The 17,358-nt window shown below is 33.2% G+C and overlaps 2 protein-coding genes across 4 annotated transcripts; one reads left to right on the forward strand and one right to left on the reverse strand.

Annotated features, from left to right (window-relative positions):
* The first annotated feature begins 148 nt into the window (after window positions 1-148).
* Window positions 149-13,201, forward strand: LOC123011015 (cell growth regulator with RING finger domain protein 1-like). The gene is made up of 7 exons (XM_044408262.1): window positions 149-373; window positions 1,900-2,051; window positions 11,854-12,025; window positions 12,073-12,217; window positions 12,261-12,368; window positions 12,415-12,626; window positions 12,672-13,201. The coding sequence occupies exons 1-7, from the start codon at window positions 267-269 to the stop codon at window positions 12,877-12,879; spliced, it is 1,104 nt and encodes a 367-aa protein (XP_044264197.1). The 5' UTR covers window positions 149-266; the 3' UTR covers window positions 12,880-13,201.
* Window positions 13,202-13,744: 543 nt separating this feature from the next.
* LOC123010773 (conserved oligomeric Golgi complex subunit 1) lies at window positions 13,745-17,278 on the reverse strand. 3 transcript variants are annotated; one of them, XM_044407881.1, is made up of 11 exons: window positions 17,080-17,278; window positions 16,860-17,021; window positions 16,673-16,812; window positions 16,487-16,623; window positions 16,081-16,279; window positions 15,718-16,026; window positions 15,398-15,661; window positions 14,850-15,352; window positions 14,179-14,802; window positions 14,107-14,135; window positions 13,745-13,954 (listed from the first exon to the last, which is right to left on the reverse strand). In XM_044407881.1, the coding sequence occupies exons 1-10, from the start codon at window positions 17,220-17,222 to the stop codon at window positions 14,109-14,111; spliced, it is 2,508 nt and encodes an 835-aa protein (XP_044263816.1). In that variant the 5' UTR covers window positions 17,223-17,278; the 3' UTR covers window positions 13,745-13,954; window positions 14,107-14,108. The 3 variants fall into 3 exon arrangements, with proteins under 3 accessions (XP_044263816.1, XP_044263814.1, XP_044263815.1); XM_044407879.1 differs by lacking the exon at window positions 14,107-14,135; XM_044407880.1 differs by lacking the exon at window positions 14,107-14,135 and having other exon boundaries at window positions 14,174-14,802.
* Between the last annotated feature and the right edge of the window lie 80 nt (window positions 17,279-17,358).

A 17,358-nucleotide genomic window follows, 5' to 3' on the forward strand; every position in this document is an offset into this window, starting at 1 on the left:
TTATTTGTTTATCAAATTATTTATTTTTGATAAATTCCCGTTTCTGCATGTGCTATAATTGATAAAAAATTGCTGTTGCGTATTTTCGGTGTGGTGATTTTTGCGGTGTTACTCCGTGGTTTCCCGAACATCTAATTCAAACGTCACTTTGACGTTTCTCTCGGGCAAAATAAACCATTTCGTTAAGTCGGAAAACAGTCAGTTTCGGACTGTCGTGTGTTAAGTGTGTGCGAAATGTTGCAATAAATCGGATTGTGTACGAAGACATGGTGACAATGACTACCCTCTTAGTGTCCGCGGCCGAATTATCAAACATTTTTTCCGTAATTGCAGTACTGTTATGTTTTTGTGCGATGATCCTGTTCATCACCAGGTCAGCCTCTTTATTTATAGCCCTTTGCGGCCGTGATTGAAAAATCGTGTGTCTGAGATTAATCCAAATGCCAAACAAAATGTCAATTAGTATCGCCAAGGCCTACGTTATTCAGGATTCTTACAAAATAATGCTAATTGTTTATTATTGTTTAATTTGCATGAATCATTGGCCCATTTGTTTATTAAAAAACTGCAACACAATTTTTCCAGTTTTGCGTTAATCGTGTCTAAAATCACACTTTGTTGCATTTAGTTTACATTTGATAATATTGTTGCCACCTACATTATAGCTTTTTCCTGCTGTGAATTATTTATTTAGGCTTAAATGGAGTGTTTATATTCCGGACCTTATACACTACATGTGGTTCGAATTATTAAATAACTCACTTGTTTTCAATAAGGTACCAGAGTAATTTATTGTTTTTATCAATTTGCCGGTTCTGAAATTTTCCACGAGGAAAGTTTCATGAAAATGTGCGCATCAGAGTGTGCTTTGCCCATTTGTCAAACTCAATCACTGACATGCCACCACAAATTGTCAATATCTGTCAGGTGTCATAACGATTTCAAAACAAATAAATTTTAGAAGTTTCAAGGTCGCTTTTCGGTTTTTGGAAGTGTTTACAATGCCACAAAAAGTGTGTCAATACTCGAAATTCACTTAAATTAATAATATTTGCAGGATTTTTTAAATAAATAAAAGTAAAAAACTGGAAATTTTTGACATTTGTTAAATCACAGCTAACTAGGACAAAAAATTTGATCAAGTCTGGTCCTAGCCAAGACAACGTCTTTAAGGTGTCAGTTATCATTATTTTACAATTAGTTAAACACTCGACGTGGGAAAATTACGTTTCTATTTTTAGAAAATATTATGTATTAAGTGTGTAAACTGGAATAAAACACATTTTATGTAATGCAAATTTTTTATTTGTCTAACATGCGTGACTGTAATTAAAAAAATATTAATTGTTTTAGTGATTTACGTTCTAGAGTTGCTAATTCATTGTTGTCAGATTGGTATTTACAACATTGGATAAAAAAACATGGTCAAGAGGGCTCTGAAAGTTTTGTGAACGTATGTCTTGAATAACATGTCACTTATCTGTCAAATTTGAATACCTGTCCTGCGTTAAATATTGATTAAAACCAATTATTTTAAATAATTTGACATTTTGTTATACTTTTTTTTTATTTTGATATTAAAAAATTGTCAATTTGGCTGGAAAAATCCATCGTGTTTTAATTTATTTAAATTGGGAGTAATTAATACTAATAGTTATACAAGGTGTTTGGTAAAAAACGCAGTTATTTACTGTCACATTTTTGTCTGTAAGTCAAGTTTTGTAAAAAAATTGGTTTCTTCACACATGTGAAGCAACTGTTGAAAATTACCTGTAGTCATAACCGGTGACAGGTGGAATGATTAAATAAACGAAATAACATAACTTTTATTACGTTAATGTTATGCAAAATATTTATTGATTGGTTTTTGGGTCAAAAAGTGGTGTTTTTTTATTTCAGAAACATGATGGTGCTGCGGGTCCACGGCGACGATTTCGTTTTTCCAAATTCCCTCCATCAAGTATCGCCGAGGATACCTCAAATGAACATGATGAAAGTTCACATTCCCTTCACTTTCAAGCTTTTAGAAACGTCCAAATCGACTTATTCAGGTGAGGATGTGTGTAGGAAAATTCAACGTAAAAAATAACACGACGTCGGGAATGTAAAATAATTTGAATAAAATGTAGAAGTTGCAGTAAAAACATTCATTGGGTGAAATAGCAAAAAAGCATTATTATTATAATTATTCCAGTGATTTTCTTACATAACTTGTAATGTTTGTAGTGCCGGTCTCTTACATAACACAAGAATGTAAAACGCCAAAAATACATTAAACGAGTTTGAAAATTAGATTTTTCTTTTCGCATAAGTAACTGTAAATCTTTTGCAATTGCAAACAAGAATGAATATTTTTTATGCTTTCACTGGGAAACCTTGAATTCTCGTCTTCCAGTAGGTATTTAAATTGCAAATAAAATGTGCATAGTATACAGCATTTTACGTCCGGTCTTGATGAGAAAGAACAAAGGCTTGAGGAATTTTTTGGGTGTTTCTTCGAACCTTGAACCTATCACCACCAAAACGGAGCCATCGATCAAAGTTTAACACACCTAAACTGTTGTTTTTGACAAAAAAAACTCGTATGTTATTCGGCGATTAATAGTGCACTCGCAACTTTAAATTTTTAAATTCAACTGTTTTTTATTCAGTATTTGCCCTAATTTCGTCCAAAAACTCGAAATGTGAAAATGCACTTTTATTGAGTTGTCGGAAATTTTCCAAAACGTATAATTTTGAAGAAAACAGGAAATCACAGAACTTACAGGCTTATTATACTTGTGTCTTACTTAAAAATTTTTTTTGTTGAATATGATTGTATTTAATATTTTTCAAATGATACATTTTGCATAAATAAGTTAAAATTTCCGATTAAAGTGACCTGTGACTTTAAAATTAGGTTGGCAGCACTGGTGATATTAGTTTGTGTTAGGTGACGGCCATGCCACTGGCCGCCCCTCGGAAATGACTGACAATTGACTATAAAAATGTGACGTTTGAATTTGACAATTAATGTTGCCAACTTAATTACAAAGTCATCTTCGATCAGAAATTCATTTGAAAGTTATTCTTATTACTTTTATTTTTTTTTCCTTTTGTTTACAATATCCTGTTGCATCAAATGCATATTTTATGTGTGCAACTTTCAAAATTCACTAATTTCTTATACTAACCTTGCCTTGTTTATCACTTCGTTATTTTTATTGTAGCACTAATTTTTTTCCTTTAATTTAGTGTTTTGTAATTCGGGCTATAAAATCATAGGTTTTTTACACAAGGCCAACTACACTTTTTCAACTTTTTCTTAATCGCATTTTACAGCATCTGTTCTTTTATTACATACAGAGTGGTGAAAAATAATTGTTTGATTTGGCTAAACTGTTTAGTTTTGCCAGCATCATCTACCAATTCAAATTATACCAAACATAACCTACAATCTTGCTACGTCAAATTGCAGTGTTGCAAATAGCCGAAAAAAACTTCTCTTTATTTTGTTACCAACTCAAACACTCATTCTTGATCACCCGGTATACATTGTATAGAGTTAACATAATTGAATAAAAGCAATGTCAGATTAACTTGCAAAAAAAACTATTACTAATTACTGGATGATTAAAAAATAATTTAATAGTATTTTTTTCAAATTCGCTCTTTTAAACTCTTTAATGGGTGTCTCAACTTATCAATCATTAGTACAAATCCTTATAGCTAAAAAGTACACCTTGCGGTGTTGCCATTTTTATTTGATTTTACTGTTCTTTGCATTTTGTTTTATTTATACAATTTTAAATAAAATTAAATGCAAGGTAGGATTCAAGGATTCGGTCCACTTAGTTTACGGAAAAAAAATCATGGCCTACTTAGCTTATTTAATCTCCAACATTAGATAATATGCCGGTGTAATGTACATAATTTCACAATGAAAGTGTGTATTTTCTTACGTTAATCCATACGTAATTGGTATTTTATCTCAGTATTTTTCACGGAAAATTGAAAATTGAAAAATTGGAATTTGAAAAAGCTACGTTGCCACATTTCGTGTTAATAATCTCGTTTAAAAGAGTGCATTGCCTCTTCCTGTCTACACAATCATCCTATGCATCATTACTCACAGCCACGTTGATTCAATAATAATAAAACTAGAAAACTCTTGAAATAAAATCGTTCGAAAGAACGACCAGAGATACAGAACGTGTTGGATGCAATTTCACTTTCACTGTATTTGTGTCGGTGTTACGTAACAAACGACCGCATTTTGTTTAAGTATGAACACTCCAGGTTGTACTATACATCTCCAAGAGACCCAGTTTGAGGTTTGATCATTTTCTCTCACTTTGGTTTTGTCGATATTTCGAAATTCGATTTTCCTCGAGAATAAATCGAAAGGAGACGTTGCGAAACATTCGATTTTGCAATACCGGTTTTTATTTTAACAGTGGATTTATTTGTGCAATTGCAATTTTGACTAGACGAGACAAGAAGTTTAACAAAAATTGATTTTTTAATTCTAGTAACTTATTTGTCTCGGTAGTTTTATATAAGATATTTTGTAGGTGCTAAAAAACGGTTAAGAAATGCTTTTTCGCCATTCTGTTGTGTAAAAATCCGGAAATTTTATGTACAGGGTGATTCATATAAAACTACTGGCCTGACAAATTTCAAATACAGTAACTTGTTTTATGTTTTAGACATCTTTGAATAAACGTCATTTATTTATAAGATTGACAGTTGTCATTTCGTCAAGGTTGTCCAAAAATCTGATTTTTGAATTTTTTTATAAAGTTTTAATTTTATAAACTTTATAATTTATAAATATGAGTCACTCTGTAGATTAGAAAAACATTATAAAAATGTCATTTTGTTGTGTAAAAACCTCATTTATTTGTCATATTGACAGTCGTTATTTAGTCATGGATGTCCAAAAGCTTTTTGTTGATTTTTTGTAGAGCTTTAGTTTTATTTAAGTCACTCTGAAGATCAGATCTATTAAAAAAATATATAAATGCCATTTTCTCGTATAAAATTCTCATATTTTACGTACAGAGTGACTCATAAAATTGTGTGCCAGACAAACTTCAAATACAGATCACTTGATCTATAAAAATTAATGATTTAACTTGTCATTATCTTTTGGACATCCTTGGAAAAAGCGCCATTTATTTGTTACATTGACAGTTGTCATTCCGTCAAGGATGTCCAAAAATCTGATTTTTGAATTTTTATAAAGTTTTTGTTTTATATGAGTCACTCTGTAGATTAAAAACGTCATTTTGTTGTGTAAAAATCCGGACATTTTATGTACAGGGTAATTCATATAAAACTACGGGCTTCACAACTTTCAAACACAGAACTTGGTTTATAAAAATTTATCATTTAACTTGTCATTATGTTTTGAACGTCCTTGAAAAAACGTAATTTATTTGTCAGATTGACAGTTCTCACCTCGTTAAATATGTCCAAAAAATTTGATTTTTTAATTTCTTGTAAATTTCTAATTTTATATGAGTCATTCTGTGAATTAGAGTGTTTAGGTGTTAAAAAAACTTATTAAAAATGCCATTTTATTGTGTAAAAAACTGAAAATTTTATGTACAGGTTGATTCATATAAAACTATGGGTCTGACAAACTTCAAATACATAAAATTTGATTAATAAAATTTGTATCATTATGTTTTGGACATCCTTGTAAAAAATGTTATTTGTTAGATTGACAGTTATCATCCCGTCAAGGATGCCCAAAAGCTGATTTTTGATTTTTTTGTTAAACTTTAGTTTTACATAAATCACTCTGAAAATCAGATCTATTAAAAAACATTTTAAAAAATTCCATTTTGTCATATAAAAATTCGTATGTTTTATGTACAGGGTGACTCATATAAAATTGGGCCTGACAAACTTTATATACAGATTACTTAATCTATAAAAAATAATCATTTATCTTCTTATTATGTTTTGGACATTCTTGGAGAAAGCGACATTTACTTGTTAAATTGGCAGTTGTCATTTCGGATGTCCAAAATCTGATTTTTTAATTTTTTATAAAGTTTTTGTTTTGTATGAGTCACTCTGTAGATTAGTCTAGATGTTAAAAAGCACTTAAAGAATGTCTATTGATGTGGGGGTGATATAAAATTACGGGTCTGATAAACTCAATTTGTTACATTCTTGGAAAAAACGTCATTTATTTGTCAGTTTGACAGTTATGTGGTAAAGGATGTCCAAAAATTAAAATTGTCAATTTTTTGTAAAGTTTTAGTATATTAAAAAGTCTAGGTGTTAAGAACATTTTTAATGAGTCACCCTGTAGATATTGTCATTAGTGATTATATGAAGTGGACTTGTCTGCAAAATAACAGAATAATCGGAATTTGGGGAATCCCACAAGGCGCTAATTTGGGATCAGTGTTATACTTTTTTTTTAATGTTAGAATCTACATAATTTTTTAGACTCAATTATTTCTTGATACTTTATTATTAGTGTATTAATAAAAAAATTATTTATTTCAAAACATTTTTGGTGATAAATTTAGATTAATTTTTTTAAATTTATGGACTTCATTCATGTGCTAATTTATAACCTTCATTAATGAATGAGTTGTTAATTCAAATCATCGATTATAATCAAATAAAATTTGAAAATTAGCTTGTAATTAGCTCGTATGTTACTCGGCGATTAATAAAACCGAAAATTAAAACGCACTTCTATTCTAGAAACTTGTAAGATAAAAGTGCACATTATCATGAGTTGGCGGAAATTTTTCGTATAATTTGAATTATAAAAAAAACAGGAAATGACAGAATTTCTTAAACAATTTATTATATCTGCTTGTCTCCGTGAATTGTTTTTTATATTTATTGTAGACTTTCGGTAGAATTATTTTCAAATTACCTAAAATTTTTATTTTTTTTTTAAGTTGAGGTCCTTGCCCTAAATGACGGTTACGTGTCCAGCAAAGAAAATAACATTTTGCAATAAGCGTTCGTGTCGTTGAAACGGAACTGATGACATTGAAGAAGGTTTAATTACTACGTGCCTTCATTCGGTCCACGTATTTTTATTTACACGTTACACATAATTATCGTGTTGCTAAGTTTTGTAATTTTCTGCAAAAAAATATCAACGATTTTGACATATTTGTTGGCGCTCCGGTTTTGAAATAAACTTTCACGAGAGAGAAAAAAATTTGAGATGAGGTCAAGTTTTTGGTGCGATGGTTATTCTTAGGGCTACTGGAGAGAGTTCAAAGAACTTTTCATCACATATCGAGCAGGTTCAAGTTTTTCACGGTTAACACAACATTCGAATTAAAAATTATCAAGTTTTGCAAAAACGGATTTTTTCTCTTAATTGTGTAATATTCTTGTTCATTTAGAATTTTTGTTCTAGTGGTATTTAAATTTCTCAATTCATTTTTATCAAATTTCTTTCAATTTCCAATTATTATTTTAATCGAAGTATTGTTTTATGGCCGAGTGGGTCCATACTTTGTAACGGTTGTAAATTTTATTTCTTTTTGATTAATTTTTTCGAAATAATTGTAATAATCATTAAAAAATTAAAATTCACCTATGTAGCCTCATAAAATCGAGTTGTTATTGGAATAATCCATTTCAAATAAACAACAAAAATCTTAACAGATAAACCAATTAACTTAAATGAACAAACGAAAACAAGAGAAATTTGCATAAAATGTCGTGTTTTTCCCATTTTTTTTTTTAATTTCAATCTTAATAAGATAAGTTGCAGTCAAATATAACGTAAAATGTATCCAACCTTAACAAAAAAAGACAACTGGTTTCATTTTAATTATTTTTGGTCGTTTTTTTGAAATTGTTTGTTTTACAACCTTCAAAAAGTCATTTGTGTGACATTTATTACATAGGAAAAATCATTCCTTGCCCCCAATTAAATTTTTCGTTAGAGTAGGCTGTGATTCTAAAATAAAGTTTGCAACACTGAATAAAATAGAGGCAGAATTCAATATGTGATCTTGCAATTAAATTAAATGGAAAGATAACACTGTAAATAGTTGGGAAAGATCTATTGGCAACACTGAATTATTGATGATATATGACGGCTAGTAAGCGACAATTTACAATAATATTGTGACGTTTAAATTTGATAATCAGTGTTGCCAAATTAAGATTTTGATTTGGCCTACTTGACGACAAAAATCACAATCATTGATTTGTTACGATAATTTCTGTCTCCACATTCAATGTTGCCAATTTCAGAACGATTTTCTTGCAATTAAATTTTTGATTAGAATAGGCTGTGATTCTAAAATTAAGTTTGCAATACTGAATAAAATAAGGAGGGAAAATATTAATTTAATATGTAAGTTGTCAAGGATATTGCAATTAAATTAAAATTTAATAATGTAAAGACTGTAAATGGTTGTGAAAAATGTATTATTGGCAACACTGAATTATTGATGATATAAGGTTGACGCCTAGCCGGCGGCCGCCCCTGGAAATGAATGGCAATTGACTATAAAATTGTGACGTTTCAATTTGACAGTCAATGTTGCCAATTACTTGACGAAAATCACAGTCATTGAATAATTTAGTTACGCGGTAAATTCTCTCACTACATACAATGTTGCCAACTGAATTTCCGAGTCACAGGTCACTCTGATGGTGAAATGTAATTATTGAGAAATTTTTTTAATAAAAACTTTGAATATCTTTTTTTTTTATTTAATAAGCACCCTAATGAGGCTAATTTAATTAGAAAATCGTCTCGCCTCGTCATTAGGAGATAGAAAAAACTGCCCGAATTTCGATTTATGTCGAAGCAATTAAATTTTGATTAAATAAATTAGTTCTAGTTAAGTCAAAATGTGTTTGACGTCAATGTTTTGTCGACTTTCTTAATAATCTTTTAACAATTTTTGGTAAATGAACCACGACCTTGATATTTAGTAGGTGTACTTAAATTTTAAATAACGCGACATTTTCATACAATCTGTAGTAAATAATTCACTTTCTGTCAATTTCAAACTAGTTTAACTAGAAAGCCATAAATACAATCACTAACCTGGTTTTTTACATTTTTTTTTCAAATTGTGAAATTTATTGAATTGGGCGTCCATAAATCGGGAAATGAGTCCGTCCCTGACGCTGATTTATTCATAATTAGTGATAATGCGAGGCTGCAAAAATGCACACTTCCAGAAATGCGTTTCATTTCCGGTAATTTGCTTTTAATCACTTCTTAACAGAAATTTTCCCTGTTATCCTCTCGAGTACGTGCCCCAAGACAGGTGTTGTGAGGAATCGCAACAAATAAGGAAATGATAGTCGCAATAATCGATCGTTGAAATCACGTACTAGTTGAGAATTATTTCAGGCGAAAAAAAAAAGTCCGTTTGACTCGACCTTGACTATGGCATTTTTACCGTAAACTTTAAAAGTCGATTTCGCTTAGTTTTGAGTAATTCTATCAAAACGATCACTTTTAAAACTCATTGTTTCTGATTTTCGTAAATTTGAGATATGTTATAGATCGTGTAGAAATAAGTGAAACGTATTTCACCGTTTTTTATTTTTTCAATGTATGTTGAAAAAACAGGGATATACCTCGTAGCAAATACCTCGTAGCAAAAAGAATTTTTATCTAAAGAACAAGTCGAGCGAAGCCCATAAAAGGTACATACTTTTATTCCAATATCAAAAAATAAAATAAAATATAGAGAGTCAATTTTGATATATTTTTTTGTTCTCATTTTTATTATTATTATTATAGGTATATATCTAACTTTTTATTTTTTTGGGGTTGAGTTAAGTAGCCTTCGGCTAGACTTCGCCCCACAGAGTTTGTATTTTATTTATTTGTTTTTGTTTTTTTTTTCTAATAAAGGCCTATTATTATTATTAATTATTATTATTAAAGAGTACTCTTCCTCAACCGAAGAATTTGTTTTTTATTATTGATATTTTTTGAAAAATAAATGTTAATAAGTTATTAAAAATTATGTGTTTTCTTTAGAACAATTTATTAGTGACGGTGATTCGTAATTTTTCTATTTAATTTCCAAGGAAATGGTACTTTCAGGCGATCTTAGGGGATCATGCACTATACAGCACTTTAAAAAAAAAAAAAAATTTCAGCCATTTTTAAAACTTATGTGAAGACAGTAAAAATATGAGAGTTTTAACATAAATTTTTTGAGAATTTTAAAAACCTGCCTAATTGTTTATTTTTATGTTTAAACAAAATATTTTTAAATTATTTGTTAATAACAAATTTTTAGAATACATATGTTATCACGTCCATAGTGTGCCTAGTTATATCTATTATTAAAAAAAATGTTTCAATATGTTGATTTGTTCTTTAGATAAAAATTCTTTTTGCTATGAGGTACTTAATTTTGTATATTCCTGTTTTTTCAACATACATTGGAAAAATAAAAAACGAAAGAATACGTTTCACTTATTTTTAAACGAACTACCTATAACATATCTCAAATTTACGAAAATCAGAAACAATGAGTTTTAAAAGTGATCGTTTTGGTATGGAATTACTCTTTTTTGACGAAAACATGCGTTTTTAAAAAAATTATTACACAAAAACTAAGACAGCTAGAACAATTTTTTTTTACTTCTGCATTTGTAAAGATTAATAAATTAAGAAGTTTGTTAAAAGTTAAATAACTTAAAAATTTTTAATGGAACACCCTATTTTTTATTTTTGCATCTAATAGATTGGTAAATTGTCTATCTAAAAAAATAAACTTTTAATATCTAGAATTGATAAATGAAAAGATATGGTAATTCCACCACGGATCACTTATCCGTTGATTTATCCAAAGATTGTAAAAGTTATAAATACTGAAATTCGAATTATTGTATTGTAAAAATAAAGAATAATGGATTCAGTTTAACACAAATTAAGTGATATTTCTTTCATCTCTTGTGCAACTGTGCACTTTTTGGCTACTGAAACAATAGTAATTTTTTTTAATGTTTAACGTTAAATATCTTTTTAGTTATTGATTATAAACACCTAAAAGTAAATAATTTTAGAAAAACAATTTAATAATCTTTTAAATGCAAAACCAATAAATAGGGTGTTGCATTAAATTTTTTTAAGATATTGAACTTTTAACAAACGCCTTCATTTTTTTATCTTTGTAAATGCAATACACTAAAAAAATGTTACAACCTTATAGTTTGTACCTTCTTCTTTGCGGTAGTAAAAAAAATACTTCTAGATGTCTTAGTTTTTGTGTAATGAATTTCTAAAAAGTGCATGTTTTTGTCAAACTAAGCAAAATCGACCAATGAAAGTTTAGCTTAGAAACTTTGTCATAAAAATCTACATCCAAAAACGCTAAGAAACATATGGTGTTTCATTTAAAAAAACACAAGTTTGTATTATAACTTATTTCTGAGACACGCTGTATAGTTGAAAATACTTTTAGGCGATAGCCTAGATTAGTATCTATCAATGTCCTATTTAATTTTTGTTTAATTTTACCGTTTAAAAGTCACTTTGGACTTTTTCAACTTGCTGGGACACCCTGTATAATTTGCAAATTTTTTTTTTTTTAATTTTATATCTTTTAGTCTCACACCATTGGATTCGCAGATGACACCCGTTTGCGAATTAAGCCAAATTATGCATTTTTTCGACGATTTGTAAGTAAAATAAAGTATCATAATTGTGAGTTTCGGCACGGAGAAACGAAAGTGGTCATATTACGTCATTAATGTATTCGCGGTCAATTATTACGTGGCCTCTTATAGATGCTAACTGACCTACATAACCGATTGTTCGAGAGACAAGTTTGATATTTATTAGAGAAAATTTTCAATTGTTACAAAATTCAGGAACATTTTTTTTTTCAGAAGTGCAATGCAGCGTATCTAGTCAAGTCGAGTACCAAATTCAGGCATTTTGGGGCGTGAACATCCGCGAGTTGCATATTTTCCTATGGCGTCCCTGGTCCGACCTTCGCGAAGCCTTCCAAAGGGGCGACTTCCTCAAAGGCTTCTACCAATACCCCGGAATACAACTAAAGTGAGTTTTTCCCCCGTTTTGCCACCCAAAAACCGACCATTTTCCAGAAAAAGTCCCCATTCGGACCAAACCATTACGTTGAAATTACCAGCGGCGTCGCTCAATCTGGGGACTCCCCCCCGATTGTGTTACCCTTTGGTGATTTTCTTGTTCCGCACCGACGCTGAGGATAACATCCATCCGGACGAAACGGTGAGAAATCTCCAATTTTGGTCGATTTTAACTCAAAATTTAGGTGGCGTTGATCAACGTTGTGCACATCAAAGACTCCGTGTGCACCCTCCCCACCAGCATCCTCGCCCAGTACCTCAAACAGGCCAATGGGCAATTATCCTGTTTGAAAGTGAGTTTTTTAAATAGTAAAAATCGAGTTTGAGTCGCTTTTCTAGCAATTGTATTTGGCGACGGGCAATCCGGGGGGCTACGAGGAGGGGCAGATCCCCCTGGCCGTGGCCGAGCCGGTGGAAGGGGGCCCCGGGCCGTTGGGACGCACACTGGTGTGCCCCACGAGCGACGACTCGGCCTTGTGGAACTCCTCGGGGGAGCAGTTGTGTGTCGTTTGTCAGTACTTCCCGCTCTCTAGGGCTCTGCTCCCGTGCAGGTAGGGTCGGAGATGGGGGCGTCAGAGGCTGATTTCTCGTTTCAGACACACTTGTATTTGTGCGAGTTGTTTTGTGAAGCTCGATCGGTGTCCGATGTGTCGGGGGCCCATCAAGAGCTATTTCTGCATCAGGGGGGAGGAGTACATGCCCATTCAGCCGAGCTCCAAGACGGTTAACACACACAGCCCCCTTTACAACTGGTTGGATAGTTGGAATGATCGACTAACGGACTTTCTCGGCTTTCAGCGGTAACAAGTCGAGGGGTTTTTATTCAAATTTCTTATTTAGAGTAAATAGAACAAAATTGTGTAGTTAGGAACTGTTACTCAATGTTCTCAAGTAAACATCACTACAAGAAAACGATTTTTTTTATAAGGTAGGTTGTGAGGTAGAGTTACGTGTAAGATATTGAATATATGTCCATATGACTTAGTCTTAAATATTTATGTCCTTTTATGCAATAACATTTTTTCTTTATTGTACATTGACTTTACACTATATTTTAGTATTTCATCTGACTTAAGCCTGTGATAATATATACGTTAAAAATAATAAAGGAAATTTATTAAACTCACTTGTCTTTCGTCTCGACTATTGTCTCTGTCGCAGAATAAACGCACAAAAAAGCTAATTTAACAAAATGTTGTTATGCAACCCAAAATACAAAGTTGTATAACGTGTTGCCTAGTTTTATTTTTAAGCTGTAACAATTATGTTTGTGAGACAAATTATAAAACATTATTTGTCTTGTTTTTTTTTTCTTGTTCAGAAGACACCAATAATGTTGCGATAGTTATGCAATCAAAAATACGAGCTGTATAATCTTTTTCATCAAGTAGGTTGTAGAAGTGTAAATGCATCTTAACTTAAAGGCAGATTCACACAACAACTGTCATTAATGTCATTTAAACACATTTAATCACATCACTATTGATAAAAACAAAGTTTGCTCCGCTATGTTAATTACGTTGTTAATTTTAATTATTTTTTGCTTCCTAGGGTACACATTTACTTAAAAAATAATTTTTAGGGTGGGTTCCTTTCTCATATGAAAACGAGTGTATAGTGTGTTGCCTAAACCACTTTATTTAACTTGTTAAAAAATAAAGAAGCGAGCTTATTAAATATTATTTGTCTATTTTTAAGGCTTATGAATACATATTTACAAGTACAAAAACGTATAATATTTGGAGGTGGGAGTATGACACTGCTATGAAAACCAGTCTGTTGTTAGGCCCCCGAACAAGGCGGCTGCACTAGACCGGATCGCTGCCGTGGCGTCTTGCGACCTTTTTGGTGTCGTTTTCGTCGGCTTTGGCGAAGAAACCTACAAAAACCCCAAGAATTTACAAAAAGTCATGATATGCAGGCAACCCAAAATACAGCTTGTATAATGTGTTGCCTACCACACGTTTTAATTCTTGTTAATACAAAAAACGCAGTAATTAGTTTAAATCACGTCAAAACACACACAATTACCCTTAAATCGTAAACCCTTGACTGCAAATCTACAAAAAAATTGTAAAATTTGCAACCTTGGACCCACCTTACCTTCACTTCTTGCACGTCCACCATTGGGGCTTTCTGCACCGGCATTTGGTGTGCAAAAGTGCAAAACAGGGGGAAAGCCACCGAAGGAACGCTCAAGGCCATCACCGACGGCTCCTTCTCCTGGTCCTTGAACTTCTCCCCCACCCCCAAATTGGCCAATTGGGCCGAATTGGGCAAAAGACACCCCATGATGACCTGCAATTGCAAAACTGCCCTTTTGACGTTGTTCTGCAAGTAGGCGTAGAACACGTCGAGGTCAAACGGGTCGATTTTCCCCCGTAGTTTATCACAGATTTCTTGCGACAAGGAAACCAAAGTGGAATTTTCTCTCGGGATACTGAAAGTCGTGAGGAATTTCACGTCGAAGAGGAGTTGGAGGGCCTGATTTTGATTCAAATTGTGGTCAAGGAGGAGTTTGTAGTGGTGGAGGACCGTTTCCATATTTTTCTCGATGAATTTCAAGTGGACTTGCTTGGGGAGGGTGTGGGGGAGGACGTGACTAAGGTCGTCGTTGAGTTTCATGAAAAGGTGGTGGAGGGTCAGGGAGGGCTTAAGGGGGACCTTAATCTGCGATTTGAAGACTTTCTCGTCGGTTTGCTCCTGGATTTCGATCGACTCCCACCTCTAATAAAAAAACTAATTTTCACAACCCAAAAAATTAAATTACTTACCAAAAGGACAGAAATCATGGAACACACACTGACGTCACTGAACAGCCCCCTCGCCGTCTTGTCTGTCTCCTGGACACAACTCTCGATCCAATTGTCCCAAAACTGGACACTGGACTTGGTGAAATGTCCACAAATCCGGGTCCAGTCCTCTGTCGTGCAACACTTGGTAAAATGGGGGCACAAATTGGTCACCGCTTGCAAAAATCGGGCACAAATCAGCGACATTGCCACACTGTGGCCCCCATTTGTGATAAAATCGTGCAAAAATACTGTTAAGGCCGTTGCATTTTTTGTACTTTCAATTCGAAGGTGATTCTCCAACTCCTCTCTATCCACAAACTTTTTCTTATTTTTCAATTGTGGGAAAATAGTTACGTCGTCGGTGAGGTCTTTGCCGTACAAATACTGAGACACGTCCACCAACAATTCGAAATATTTCTCGTCGAGTTTTTCGCAAAGATTTACGACGTTTTGCGAGTAGCCCAAGGTTTTCATCGATAAACCTTCGGATATTTATTAGGGACCAAAAATTTGGGGGAAACCCTCACCTGTGTGTTTGTTTTCAGTTCGGCTGACGTCGGTGGGGTCCTCCACCCAGGTGTACCACCTGAGGTCAGTCTCGCTGTGCTCTAAATCACCACTCAAAACTCCCCTAATTTCGTTTTCTAAGTCTTTAATAATAGAGGAGACTTTTTTTGAAATCAACTCACTGGCACGTTTCGTGATCAAATTTTGGAAAAAATAATACCAGACGTTGAAATTTTCCGGTAAATTTGACTCGGAACATATCCTATCCCAATCAATTGGCAATTCTGACACACAAAAAAACAATTATTGCAACTTTGCTAGAGCATAATTGAACTTTTACCTATTTTTAACGCCTCTTCACGAATAATATGCAGCCCCTTTACATTAGTTACAAGCTTCAACGAACTCTCCAACCCTTTCCGAACCGATTCTTTCGTACTACCCAACCACTCACCCAATTTAACATTTTCGGGGGCTGATTCCCCCACAAGACTTTTATATTTCGGCCGAAATTGCTTGATAACATCCGGTATATACGCAACAAGGGGGGTTATAGGTAACTCGGTCTTTGATAACGTCGGAATTGACTCATCTTCAACGATGTTTTCAAGTTGTTGCCAAATCAAGCCTTTTTTACTATTACCAAAACCTAACAATTTTACAAAAACACTAACAAGGTTTTTTTGATATTTTCACAACTTACACATAAAACAGTCGTGTAGTAAATGTATTGTGGTGATGAGACACCGCACCATTGCACTTATCTGAACCCTCACGCTAGCGTGTGACGAATTTATGACCGTGTTTAGGGCAATTTTACGGTGATCTATGAAAATATTCAACAAATCGGTGGCGCTTTGGTTTCGGAGGAAGAGCAACGCGTTTAAATTACTGCTAGTTTCCTGAAAATTGCAAAGTCAAACCTAACCTCACTTTTATTTCGGTGCTAGTTTTCGGGCTAATTGGCAGTGATTGATCGAAATTTCACCACACGTGTGCCCAACTAACGCAAATTAAGTAAAATTAGTAAAACTTTTACTTGTTTGTGATTTATGAAACGTATTTGAAACACATAACCTCACTTTGTGCCCTATAGATTTTTTCGTTACCTCGGCCGTAATTTCCACAAACTCCAACTTTTGTTTAATTCGATCGAAAATCTGGTCTCGTAGGGTCCCCAAATTGGCTTTGATTTGTTTCAAAAGGGGCAATTTATCTAAATATTCTCTCTTTGTTAGACTCAAACCTGGAAAAGTGTCTTAATTTTGGTCCCAGGCGAAGTGCAAGTGCCAAACCCATGTGAATATGTTGTGCTAGTAAATAGAATTGTGCGGCTGTTAGATTATCGCCCCCATCAAGTGCGGTCCATATCTGTTCATTCATAAATATCGCCAGTCTTATTTGGACAATTAAAACTCTTTCTTCGTTACTTTCCCTGTGATTTCTGGGGTCAGTTTTGGGGTAAAATCGCCACTCACTTACTTGTCTATCTCATGTAGCACTCTGGGGGGGTTTTCGCCCCTACTTTCGATCAAATCCCCACAAATATCGGTGATGTGTTGGATGTTGTCTACGATTTGTTGCGAGATTGTTTTCATGTTTTTGATAGCGTCGGACGCGGCCAAGACGTCTTTGTAGCGGTCTCTGCAAAAGTCGAGCTTGAGAGGTGCCTCAAATGGGGTTAAAGGGGCCAAAAACGCACCCAACCATGGAGCGAAGTTCCACCCGTTTCCGCTCGATTTCCGCATCAAGTAGTTTCTCTATTTCGATAATTTCTTCAATTTTGTGATCCTCAAACAACTTGTCGACGTCTAATTCGAGTAAATTGTAACTGGTGCGTGCCATTTTCGTAAAAATGCAAAATTTATAACGGGTAACCTAAAAATAGTGAAATGTCAACGTCAACATCTTGGCTAGTGACAATTGAAAAGTCACTAGGGGTTTGTACAGTCACTGACAAGTTTAATGATAAAGGTGCAGT

This window comes from Tribolium madens, unplaced genomic scaffold (assembly GCF_015345945.1).
Source record: "Tribolium madens isolate multiple individuals breed KSU strain unplaced genomic scaffold, Tmad_KSU_1.1 Scaffold_91;HRSCAF=231;Tcas5.2_LG7, whole genome shotgun sequence".
Taxonomy (NCBI): domain Eukaryota; kingdom Metazoa; phylum Arthropoda; class Insecta; order Coleoptera; family Tenebrionidae; genus Tribolium; species Tribolium madens.